At 37.9% G+C, this 13,403-nt stretch overlaps 1 protein-coding gene across 1 annotated transcript in view; it reads right to left on the bottom strand.

Moving 5' to 3' along the window:
* Window positions 1-1,104: 1,104 nt before the first annotated feature.
* Window positions 1,105-13,403, bottom strand: part of dctd (dCMP deaminase) — a 38,279-nt gene continuing 25,980 nt past the window's right edge. The window contains exons 5-6 of the mRNA XM_036574877.1: window positions 10,055-10,151; window positions 1,105-1,535 (exon numbers count right to left, since the gene is read on the bottom strand). Of these exons, the coding sequence (XP_036430770.1) occupies window positions 1,451-1,535; window positions 10,055-10,151 (182 nt within the window). The 3' untranslated portion in view covers window positions 1,105-1,450. The remainder of the gene's footprint in view (window positions 1,536-10,054; window positions 10,152-13,403) is intronic.

Here is a 13,403-nt window from a genome sequence, read left to right as displayed (position 1 = left end):
GAACTGGGGAAAATAAAAAAAACACATACAAATAAATACAATTTTTACTAAAAGCATATTTAGGCTAATAGAAAATGGCAAAAAAAAACAAACAAATAAAAAAAACACATTAGCTGATTTGCATATAAAGAAATTGGAATCAGAAAATTTATGATTAGTCCATCTCTACTTTTTTTTTTAGCTGTGATATACTGTTGTCCATTTTACATTTCCAATTACTTTACATCTCCATCGTAGCTCCAATGCAAAACTAAAGAAGCAAACTTCAGACACCAAACATCTTGACTGATCAACTACACCTGGAGTAAATAAGAAAAAAGAAACCCTGAGCAGACTTTGTTGGTGTGTGTGCCAGCGCTCCAGAGACGAAGGAAAATGATCTGGCAGAATGTACGTTATCCATTACCAGCTTCATTTTGTCACGACAGGTGAGGTTGCAACAGTTTTATGGAGAAATGTTGCCAGATTGACTGAGTATTACAATTTGCTGCCAGCTGGATTTGTACTCAAGGTCACACACACCCAGGTAGCATATTCTCACCTGGCACGCATCAACCCAACCTCAATGACCTGCCAGACACACACACACATGCACCCCTACAGAAATAAGGATGAGTGTTATGTGCAGTCAGAAAAAACAAGAAAACCACAAACATGGATTTTTTTTTTAAGTTAAATAAAATATATACAACTTGGTAAACTTACATTTGGTTCATGGGAAGGAGGAATAATGTTCACCAGTTCAGTTGAATTATTACTTGTTCTTTTTAATATCTTTTTATAATATTCAGCAAAAGCACAAAAATACAGTAATAGCATACAACTAAATTAAATTTCAATCAGCCTCTCAGTTACAGTATTAAAAAAAAAAAAACAAATAACCCTTTGATTCTTCACGGTTTCTTAAAAGTTTAGCATAACAACCCTTAAACGTATTCTCGATGCACTAAATAAAGTACCGATGTTTTGACTGGACCTGGATTAGCACTTCTAAAAAGAAAAAAGTCTTACAGGTTTCAGGAGCTATCTATGTGCATAGTGAACATCAAACTACAAATTCTGGGTATACATGTCACTGTCCAAAAGTATTAAAAGTATTTCCATTTCTTGCTATTTTTAGTTTCCTGCATAATTTAAGCTTAGCAGCTAGCCTTTACTTTATATGAAAATGTCAGGATGACTGGACCACTAGATATGCTCCAATGTCTCCTGTAAAGTTACTATTTTGGAGATAACTGGTTTTCCTTTGACATAACATTTACATAACACACACACAGCAAAAACTAACACTAACAAGACAGACAGAGCACTGAAGAACTATTTCAGAAATATTCAGTATTGTGGCATTTATTTCAGTAATGGTTAGTATTTTAGTAATGTTTGGTATTTTACTAATGTTCGATAGTTCAGTTGTTCAGTAAAGGCTGGCTGTTACTGGGAGTACACCTCCTCAGTCACACTCACGCTGTCCATTCCAGAGTCCATTGATGGAGTTAAAGTCAATAATGATCTGGCCTCGTTTTGGTGTAAACTGCCTGAAAAACACAAAACATTAGACATGATAAAAAAATAGAACAAAAGAACCAACAAAAATTTTATTTCACACTATATTCATTATACATATTATACAGCTTATTAGACATATTCGCCAATTTATTTTAAAAATCCCTTCATTGTAGCTAGACTCATTGGCAATTTCCTCAGAAACTCCTTCCTTTTAGGTCCACTTCATAGGTGTACATTTACAAGCTGTAGCAGCACAATTTATCTGCCCCCTTTCCCCTGTCCATCGAAGGAAAGGGACTACCACAAGATCACCACTGACCAAAAATTACTGATAATATTCTCAGCACAGCAGTGAATCCGACATGGTAGTGTGTGTGGTGCTACTATGAGTGTATCAGACACAGCAGTGTTGCTGGAGTTAAAAACACACACAGGTCAGTGTGATAGATTGAAAGTGATCCCAAAATATAAAGCCCAAAAATATCCAGGAAAGAGTGGCTCTGTGGTCAGAAACTGACCACAGATCAAGGGATAGATGATAGCTAACACAAACTGTGACACAACAGATGTCACGCTGTGGTGGCCTTAATTTTATTAGAAATACAAGTTTCCCCACCAGGAGACATTTTTAATGCAGTATGAATTTGGCAAATTCTGACTTCAACATTATTTTCATCAAGGTGGAGGACAGAAGAAAACAGTCAAACAACGAATCAGCTAAACTATACAAATATAATAATTGAAAATGGTAAAGTGAATTTATACATGCGCAGTTAACACACATTTTTATGATGTTTAGTTTAAAATTGTTTGATCTGAAAACAGCATCAGCCAGTTTCTAGCTGTATGTCAGCAAGGTGGCGCTATAAGGTCAGGTTTCTGATAGAGGGGTTTCTAATAAAGTGCCTAGTATACAACGTAAAAAAAAACACAAGCAGTGCTGCTGTGTCTGATACACTTGTACCAGCACCACATACACACCAATGTCAGTGCTAAGAATGATCCAACACCAAATAATATCTAGACATCAGTCCTGTGGTCATAAACTGATCAATGATGTAATGAGGTAGAGGGGAGTTTATAAACTGTGCAGCAAAAGACTGACTACAGTCTGTAATCGCACCCCTATATACACAGACAGCAGAGGATCTAGAACGTAAGTGGAGCTCATGATTATTTTATTATTATTTATTCATTTATTTATTTTTTTTTCAGGGAATGGAGAAAGGAGTAAGAAATTAGAAGAGAGCGTGAGAGCAAGAAAACAGTGATACAGCTAGCTTGTACGTTCACACTCTTTCATCTCAATCCACTCCAGCATGCAGGAGCTTTGAAGCAGCCAATTACCCAGAATCCTCCTCTGAGAAGTGTGGGGGTACTGGTTCTAACCGCAGGTGCTGTTCAGGTCCCAGACCACCTGCCAAGACAGCAGGGGGCTGAGCATTTTTCACACCTCAAATTCAGCCTATTTATTCCTTTCCTGACTTTGCCAGTTCTCTTTTTCTGTTTCAGACATCAGAACGTTTCCTCTTAGCTTTTACAGTCCTTCATGTTTCTACACTTTCCTGTCTTTCTTTTTTACGCTCCTAGATCCTCCACGGCATATACCTAAAAAGACTTAAGATGTAAAACTCTCCTTACATTCCATTAAATTATTTCTCATTCATAACTCATTGAAAGAGAAAACATCCATTACATTTCTGCCATGTTTTTTTTTTAACATTAAAACAAATGGAAAAAAGTCAACCCAAAATATAAATCAAACATAAATGTTATTCATGACATAATTGCAATTAAGTACAGCACCTTGCAAAAGTCAAAGACCACCCTTCCTTGATTTAATTTCAAGTCAAAACAAACATTAAGTAGAAGATATACATGAGCTTCCAAAACTGGTGTATCAAATTATTATACATAGAATAAATAAATATATACAGAGAAAATGGGACTCCTAGCAATCATGCAAGATCTGGTAGACCACCAAAACTGTCACCATCAACTAGTACTTAAAGCTTTCAACTTTGAGAGACAGGAGAAAAATCAAGCTCCACTCTTCTTCAGATCTGAAAAAATCCACAGGCGTTCTTTTCATGTAACTGTATAATTAAATCAAACAATGATGTAATATCAACTGAATGTAGAGAAAACAGATTAAACACATCAAAGGGTTCAACTGCTTTTGGTTTCTGATTTTCTCTTGTTCGCTGTGACACATTCCAGGTGTGTTTCAGTCAACAATGTGACCAATTTCAGACAAAAACAATAATAAAAATAACAAAAAGGGTTTTAAAAAAAAAAGAAAAAAAAGTCATCTGCAGACTCCCACACATTATCTCTGTCTCCAAAACATCAGTTCAGAAGGGAAGTTTCAGACACTTTACTTATGGATTCGGCCGCGATGCAAACAGAGAAGAGCTCATTTCAGCCCAATATCTCCTGCACTGGACCACTCGTTTGTCTTCTTATCTGTGGTCATGGAGCCAAAGGTCAAGAATAGAAGGTTCTTTCTAATCTTCGGACAGATGTGCTAACCATTCAGGGTGTTTTGTTTTAAAAGGTAATTTCTGCACCTTTCTCACTGGAATTTGGGGGTATTGAATATATGATGAAACACAGAATATTTTAACTTCATCTACATTTTAAATTTCATTTTAAAATAAATAAAATTCTCCTTTATGAAAAGAAGTACTTATTTATTCAATAATACCTGAATGAAGTATAATACTTACCCATAGTCATGATGTACAAACAATTTCAAAGTTACACCCATTCACTTTGATTTATTACATTTAAAGATTCATTTAAATTAACGTTTTAGGGGTGCTTTTTGGCCCTCTCCTTGTGTTTTTGCCCTTTGCCCCCTGGTGCAAAATAAAGCTCTGGAGCCAACACCACAAACTGAGACAGAGCCAAAGAGACAGAAGTGGCGGCAGAGACAGTAATAATTGCCGTCATGCAGGAAGTATTTCCACAGGTAGAGGACAAGCTTCAAAAAGAAGCAGCAAGGGAATTAACCTCTGCTCCTGCAGCCAGCCAGCCAGCAGGAACGTGTCTTCAAGGATTTCCCCCATTTTCTTCCCCGCAAGAGTTGTTTCTTTTATCTCCTCAGACTCATCTGCCCACAGTTGCGTCTGATTAGGCTCTGATGAAAATCATAGCATATTTACAGTCGGACTCTATACAGCTTGGGTGAATTAGGCACGGTGGATGGATTTCTCTTACACTGTGGCTCCAGTGCTTTAACTCAAACACGTGGCACTTTGAGCGCCAACTGCCACTTCCTCCTGAATCTCATTAAAGAAGGCATGTACCACCCTGTGGATATGTATTAAAACATGTCATTAAAATATTAAATATTAAAACAGAACTAATTAAAAAGCAGGCTACTGAAATTTTGATGCGTTTTACTCCCATGGGTTGTTAAGAGGACATTAGATTAGCATTGGTGACGAGTTTCATAACGTATGAGTAGCAGATGAATTACCTGAAACTATACCACAAATGAAACCCCAAGGCCTCATGGGCAGACAGCTTTACACTTCAGACTAATGGTCAAACTTCATTTCAGCCATGGCAGCAGCTTACAGTTCATTGAAACTACGGAAGCTACAGAAAACACAACTACACAAATCTGCAGAGCTGTGCGTCAACCAAACACTCAAGACTCAAACGCTCAACCTAAATGAAAGATGACCTAAAGCAGCTTGAGGATCCTATGACATTTAAATGTTACATAATTATAATGGTAACACTATTTAGAGTGGTCCTTTGTAGATGATTAATAAACTCTTAACAGATTATCAGTAACATCAACATATCAGTAAATATCTTAGAGATGTACTGTTGATACATTACTTACATTAAATAGATGTATTGTTAATGTTACTTCCATTACACAAAACCTAACCTTATCCCAATCCTAACCGTAACCTTAACCCAAAACCTAATCCTAACCCTCATGTTTTTGACATTAGTGAGTCTGTTGAGTGTTTGTTTCATCTACAAAGGGCCACTCAAAGTAGCAATAATAATAATAATAATAATAATAATAATAATAATAAACACATCCAGTACTTTGCTTTCTGCTTTCCATTCTTTACAATACAATGCAACCTTAATCTTCGTTGCTTGTTTTCAGTACATTCTGGTTCAGACACCGCCCCATAGTACACACCTTCAAATTAGTACGCTGGCAGCAGGGGTGGGAAAGTTGGTTCACATGCATGTACTGGTACAGATTATTCACAACCAGTTAAAGAATTGTAACCTAATTCAAAGGATTACTACAAACTTAATTCCAAAAAAGTCAGGATAGTAGATAAAAACAAAGCAGTGATTCGTAAATCCACAACCAGTATTTAAATGAAAACAGTATAAAAAACAAAATTATTTATGCTTTACCCTATCAATTTCATTGTTCTTTGTAAATATACAGTCATTCTGAAGCTGATGCCTACAATGTTTCCAAAAAAGTTAAGACAGGTGCAATTTAAGACTAGAAAGTTTGTTAAATGTTTAGAAAACATTTTAAAAGAGGTGACGTAATTATGCTTGGGTATAAAAAGATCATCCAGGAAAGCCTAGTCTTTTATGAGCAAGGATGAGTTAAGGATTATATAAATTAAGGATTAAACTTAAGCTTGGTAACACCCAAAAGGTTTGTTACCAGCATATAAAGTTGAAAAGCCAGTTGTCTGTCAGGGTACAGGGTGCAATAATGCCAATAGCAGGGGTAACTTCCACATCATGCTGAAAGATAATCACATTTTGGTGCAACATATGCTGCCTTTTAGATGCCATCTTTACCAGACTTATTTTAACATAACATCAAAAAAATTTTTGCTTATGTTACAACATGGTTGTGTAATGTCTCCTACTATAAATGCATTGTAAAGTGCAAAATTACAACAAAAACCCTGTATAGCTGCGCCGCTTAAGACTTGTATAACTGTGTTTTTGTATTGTTTTCAATTTAATACAGGTCAGACAGAATTTACTGATCACTGCTGTTTGTTTTTACTGGCATTTCACATACTGTCCCAACTTTTTTGGACTGGGTTTGTATAACAAAGTAGCATGATCTGGTTACTTTCCATCACTTTTGGATTGCTTTTTTTATGTCATATAATAAAATAAATACCAGAGAAAAACTATTTCATCAGGACAGTGTTCTGAGACAAAAGAAACAGCAATGCACAGAAACAATACAGGCAACGCATAATAGTCTGTACTTAATGTCTGCTGTATGTACATTCATTTGAAAAACTTTTGGTGAAGTTATATAGGTATTCAAGCAGGGCATTCAAAATTTAGAGTAAAAAAAAATATATATATATTGGAATATTGAACCCCCTCAGCTTTACATTCCTGTTTTGTCATGCAAGGTGACCTGCCCTTCAAACTGCACTCACAAGAATGATGTGAATTTCATAACTCAGCATACTATTTATACCTTTCAGTCCAAGACTGGTTATCAGAAATGGTTGTGTGTTCCTTTTCTCAGTCTGGTTCATTTACTGTGCAGTGAGGAAAGCTTTTCATCCCAAAATGATGTCTAATGTACACATGTACACAAGATGCTTACATCACTATTGCTGTAACATTCTTCTATTACATAAACTGTAAGTTACTTTTTAAAGTAGCTAATTGTAGCTTAACTTCTATCTTAAAATTGTTGCTGTGTGCTGTAAGACTTTTATCCATTTTTCCATTGAATGAGAAATCCAACCGGTGGCCTCTGCATTAAAAAGCACTTTGGTTGAAGGGAAAAAAAAATAAATAATAAAAAAAAACTGGACAACAGCCACACTATATGTAAGTTATGTCACACAAAACTAAAATGTTTTGTAAACATGACAAACATGAGAAACGATATTACACGTTTCCACCCAGAGGAGGAAGAAAAACGCCCAGTTGTAGTTGCTGCCAACCAGTGGACCATCGGGCAAGCAATGTCAAAGCTTCCACCCAACTCGAAGGGTGAAGTGAATTACAAACTATTGCAATTTTTGCTGCCAAGGATTTGCGTTTGTACTCCGCTGAGAACCAGGGCTTCTGTGAACCCTGCTGTGTCTGGGGTTTCAGCCATAGAACTCTCAGTTTGCCCTTCACCCCTGTCTACCGTCGCATCAAAAGTGCCTAAAATGGGCTTGCAGGCGTCAGAACTGGATTTTGCAGCAATAGGAGAAGGTTGCCTGGTCTGATAAGTCCCATTTTCCTTTACATCATGTGGATGGCCAAGTATGTGTGCGCCATTTACTTGGGGAAATTATGGCACCAGGATGCACTATAGGAAGCAGACAAACAGGTGGAGGGAGTGTGATGCTCTGGGCAATGATTTGCTGAAAAACATTCATTTGGATGTCAATTTGTGACATGCCACCTACCTAAACATTGTGGCAACATGGCAGTGGCCTCTTTCAGTAAAACAATGCACGCTGTCACAATGCACACATGGTTTAGGAATGGTCTCAGGAACCAAATTCCTTGGATCTAAATCCGGTCAAGAATCTGTGGGAATTGCTGGAACAGCAAGTCCAATGCACGGTAGCTCTACCTCGCAACTTACAGGGCTTAAAGGATCTGCTGCCAACAGTGGTGGCAGATAGCACAGGGCGTCCACACTAGCAGGAACAACAGCATAGTCACCAGGAAGGTGGTCATAGTGTTTTGGGTGTGTGTGTGTGTGTGTGTGTGTGTGTGTGTGTGTGTGTGTACATATATACTGTATATACATGAAGAATATTGGCTATCGAAAGAAAATTTTGATGATGGCCATATACAGAGCCAAGCAGATAACGGCCACAAAGGCAAAGAACAGGAACAGAGTACATCGCATTGCTACGCTCCTCCATCTTGGACTTTCATCCGTCTTCTCTGTACGTTTCTATTGGTTGACTACCTTCACTATGCTGAGATAGTTAACTGCTGTCTGCCCTAAACATTAAAGTCCAAATATGGACCAGGCTGCTGCAGTAAAGTCTGCATTTATGTGTCTAAAAAGGCTCTTGGCATCCATCACATCTTCCTTTCTGGGCTTTCCCTCTTTAATTTGTCAGCTGATGCCACAAACTGAGCGCTCGCTTGCCTGAGCAACAGATAACAAGCTGACTGAAGATTTTCAGCGAGCAGTCTTCAACATGACAGGATTGCCTCAGCTTGTAGTCTAGGCAGCGAGACACAGACAGAAATAGAGGAAAAAAAACAGAATAGCTGAAACAGGGGAGAGTGTTCTGCAAACAAATCAGCAAATTTGGACACCATGCTTTACCTAGAGGAACATTTATTAAAACACAATCTCTCAGAGCACCAGACACACACTCAATTCCAGACTTAAATCTAATCTAGCCATGCAGCCATTAAAGGGCCAAATATCATGGAATCTTCCGTGCTTCTTTGAAATAAATAATAAATGTAAACACTGTTAATGTTTCGGCAGACTGCAAAGTGAACACTACATATATGAAAAAATAAGCTGTAAGAACACCCCATTCTAAACTGTTTTTGTGATGTCAGTGATACAGTACAGATCAGCTAATCAAAAAAAAGGAGTCATTGACATACATAAACCTTGAAGGCACAGTAATAAAAACAGCCTACTTACTTCTAAAGGATAAAGAGGCTGATTTTGTACATAAAACCATTAACAGTACAAGTCAATTTCTAGACAAAGTAAATAAATAAACCAAGAAAAGTGTAAGATGCATTCTTTAACTGTACCAGCCTTAACATGTGTATTTTCAATGCATCAGACTTCGCTTGTCCATTTTTGCCTGACTGGTTAATATACAGTGCAATCTATCCACAGCTCAATGCCTTTTTATAGCTGCTTGGGGAGGACAGAGAAAAAATATAACCAGGTTTATGAAATCATTCAAATCTGCAGGGCCATTTTACAGTAAAATGTCAATTTGATGTCTTTTCCTAAGGCACAATATATGAATATATACATTTTGAAAGGATCATGACTGCCTTTCTCTTTCTTTAGCTTGTTTAAGGCTGTTTTGTGGCCTGCTACTGATGACCCACAGCTCCCTGAAGAGATCATTATTGTAACCAACTCACTCCCTCATCCTATAGCATTCGTCATTGTGTGTGTATGTATGTGTATATATATATATATATATGTGTGTGTGTATGTGTGCAGAAATGTGTTCACTGACGAGGATGTGTTAACTTCAGTTCAGTTCAATACAACATGTAGTTCAACTTTTGCATATTACTATACATGTCAAGGGGGAAGGGACTATGTGCTTCAATTTGAGAAGTTACATATTTATTTGTTTATTGATAAAGCATAAGTACATAAATTAAAATTACAACACACTTTCCTGAGCATATCATGGATATCAGCAGGACTTTAAGAGCAGAGAACAAATATGTTTCATTAGAAAGAGATTTCTAAGATGGTTTCACACTGCTGTCAGAAGCGTGATTTGTCATGTATGTAGTGACTTATACCTAACCCAGATAGCTATGTATTTTCACTATATTTCTCATTAAAAGGATGAAAATGAAAGGCTGTTCAACCCCCTCTCTGAACACCTACCTATATTGGACTCCTGCCAGGTTCAGCAGTCTTCTGGAGGCAGTCATCTCTGGAGTGTCATGATATTTATCTGACAGGAAAATGACTTCCTTTATACCTGTAGAGGACAGAGAGGAAGAACAGTGGGAGTTAGAGGGGGACACACCCGCACCCCCACTCACACCAAAAAAAGAGAAAAGATCCTACAGGTAGAAACAAAGCATGCAAGTGTGTTTGTTGGAAAAGGAGAGACAACCTGTGGCAGGTTTAAAAACTACTGCATAATCTATATATCTATATACACATGTATATAATCTATATATACATTTTTTTGAACTGAAGCCCACTAATACAAAACACACTTACAATAGAAGATACTGGGCAAATGCTTAAAAGGGAACTCATTCATTATCATTCAACCGTTTAGATGTAAAGAAAATCATTCAGAGTGGTTTGGTGTGAAATGCGCCTTTCTAGAGAAATCTACCACGTCAAAATTTCACATGGACGTAAGAATTCAGACCCTTTGCTATAACACTTGAAATCTAGCTATGGGGGCCTCCCATTTCTCTTGATCATATTTGATTGGACATGATTTGGAAAGACACACAATTGTCTATACAAGGTCTCTCAGCTGCCAGAGCAAAAACCAAGTCAGGAGGAAAGAACTGCCTGTAGAGCTCAGGGACAGGATTGTGTGGAAGCACAGATCTGGAGAAAGCTACAAAAACTTTCTGCTGCTCAAAGTTCCCAAAAGCACAGTGCCCTCCATAATTCTTAAATGGAAGAAGTTTGGAACAACCAGGACTCTTCCTAGAGCTGGCCGCCCCACCAAACCAAGTAATCGGGGGGGATGGCTTTGGTAAGAGAGGTGACAAAGAACCCAATGTTCACTCTAGCTGAGCTGCAAAGATCCTGTGTGCAGATGAGAAAAACTTCCAGAAAGTCAACCATCACTGTAGCACTCCACCAATGTGGGCTTTATGGCAGAGTGGCCGGACAAAAGCCTCTCCTCAGTAAAAGACACGTGAAAGCCCACCTGGAATTTGCAAAAAAGCACCTAAAGGACTCAGAGAATGTGAGAAACATGATTCTCTTGAAACTTTTGGGCCTCAATTCATGTGTCATGTCTGGAGGACACCGGGCACTGCTCATCACCTGCCCTAAACCATCCCTACAGTGAAGCATGGTGGTGGCAGTATCGTGCTGTGGGGTTGTTTTTCAGAAGGTCGGACAAGGACACTGGTCAGGGTTGAGGGACAGCTGAATGGAGCAAAGTACATAGATATTCTTAATGAAAACCTGCTCCAGAGCACTTGGGACCTCAGACTGGGTCGCACAACAAGACAACGACCCTAAGCACACAACCAACACAACACAGGACTGGCTAGGGACAATGTCCTTGAGTGGCCCAGACAGAGCCCGGACTTGAACCTGATCGAACATCTCTGAAGAGACTGGAAAATGGCTGGCCACCAACGATCCCCATCCAACCTGACAGAGCCTGAGATGATAGGATCTGCAGAGAAGAATGGCAGAAAATCCCAAAATCCATGTGTGCAAACCTTGTGGCATCTTAAGAAAACTGGAGGCTGTAATCGCTGCCAAAGGTGCTTCAACTAAATACTGAGTAGAGGGTCTGAATACTTATGTCAATGCAATATTTCAGTTTTTCCATTTCAATAAATTTTAAAAAATTCTTTCTTTTTATTTGTTTTAGCACAAGGCCGCAACATCTGAAAATGTGAAAAAAGTGAAAGGTTCTGAAGACTTTCCGAATGCATTGTACACGCACGCACACACGCACGCTATATGGACAAAAGTATTGGGACACCCACAGGCGCTTTTATCACATCCCATTCTAAATCCACAGGCATTAATATGGAGTTGGTCCCTCACTTTGCAGCTATAACAGCCTGCACTCTTCTGGGAAGCTTTCTACAAGATTTTGGAGTGTGTCTGTGGGATTTTTTGTCCACTCTTTCAGAAGAGCATTTGTGAGGTCAAACACTGATGTTGGACAAAAGGGCCTGACTACCAATCTCCGTTCTAGTTCACCCCAAAGGTGTCTGATGGGGTTGAGGTGATGGCTCTGTGTGGGCCAGTCAAGTAGAATATGTATGAGGGAAGAAATTTCACAAACTGACTCGTTGCAAGCACAGCTGATGTAAAATGTTGTATGCAATTATACTTTTGCATTAAGGTCTCCAAATCCCTAAATCTTAAACAGGTTTAAAGGAGGAGTTCCAGAGAAAGTTTTCTGGTTACAGCAATTACCTTTATCTTTTTTAAAAAAAATAAATAAATAAAAGGACAACAGTATGTTGCATCGTTAGGCTAAAGGCCGTAGTAGCAGCTGTCTTCAATCTTTAAATGCCATACTTTTGCTCATTTTTATAGATAACAGTAGACAAGTTCCATCCAACTGTTGAATTTAATCCAAGTGGAAAAAAAATGAAATACTGCAAAAATGTATCAAATTTATCTCAGGCTGTGTTTCTATCAGATCTGTAAAAGAGAATAAAAGTCTACATGCTCATAAAAACACTTATGAGTAATATTAATGTTATGGCTGTATTTGTGCATTGTACGAGTGTAGAGACAGAACACACTAGCTAACAACATTTCAAGAAACATCTATTAAATCAGCTCCAGAACCTGTCTTGTCTAAGACCACATTTTCACTTTAAGATAAAGGTACACTTAAATTTTTCCCCCCATCATTTCACTCATATTACTTTCTGTCATGTTTTACAGCTACAATCTCAAAAATTTAAATACATAAGCAACCACCTGACTTTTTTTGCTTTTATGTAATTTATTCAGCAAATGCACTTTCACTTATATTTTGTCACTTATTTTTGAAGTGTAACTTCTCATGGCCCAGTTCAAACCATAATTGTTTTGGGATATTGTTCCTCCAGAATGTTATGCAAATGAACCTGTGTGCAGTTACTACTTTATTTTATGTGTGGTTTTACATATCAACAAAACCTCTCAGTGATTCAGCTATGTTGATTGCCATTTTTCACGAGTAATGACTTAAGTCTTAATCTCCCCTCAAATGTCCTGCTAAAACAAAAGTTTAATAAACGTTATATAAAACAGTCATTCAGTGAAACTCTTTTTGCTTAAAATGAAACAAACATTTACATATCAAAGATCACAATACAGCATTCCATCTTGGTCATTTGTGTCCTGATAAACTCTATTAGAGGTCTGCAAGGTTCTATACTATTACACACACACACACACACACACACACACACACACACACACACACACACTCTAAGCCGCTTATCCTTCTGGGCCGCGGGGGGAGCTGGAGCCTATCCCAACAGTCATTGGGCATAAGACACCATTTTGCATA

The sequence above is a fragment of the Colossoma macropomum genome, unplaced genomic scaffold (genome assembly GCF_904425465.1).
Source record: "Colossoma macropomum unplaced genomic scaffold, Colossoma_macropomum, whole genome shotgun sequence".
NCBI lineage: Eukaryota > Metazoa > Chordata > Actinopteri > Characiformes > Serrasalmidae > Colossoma > Colossoma macropomum.
The sequence above is the reverse complement of the archived record's forward strand: the minus strand, read 5'-3'. Positions and strand labels throughout refer to the sequence as shown.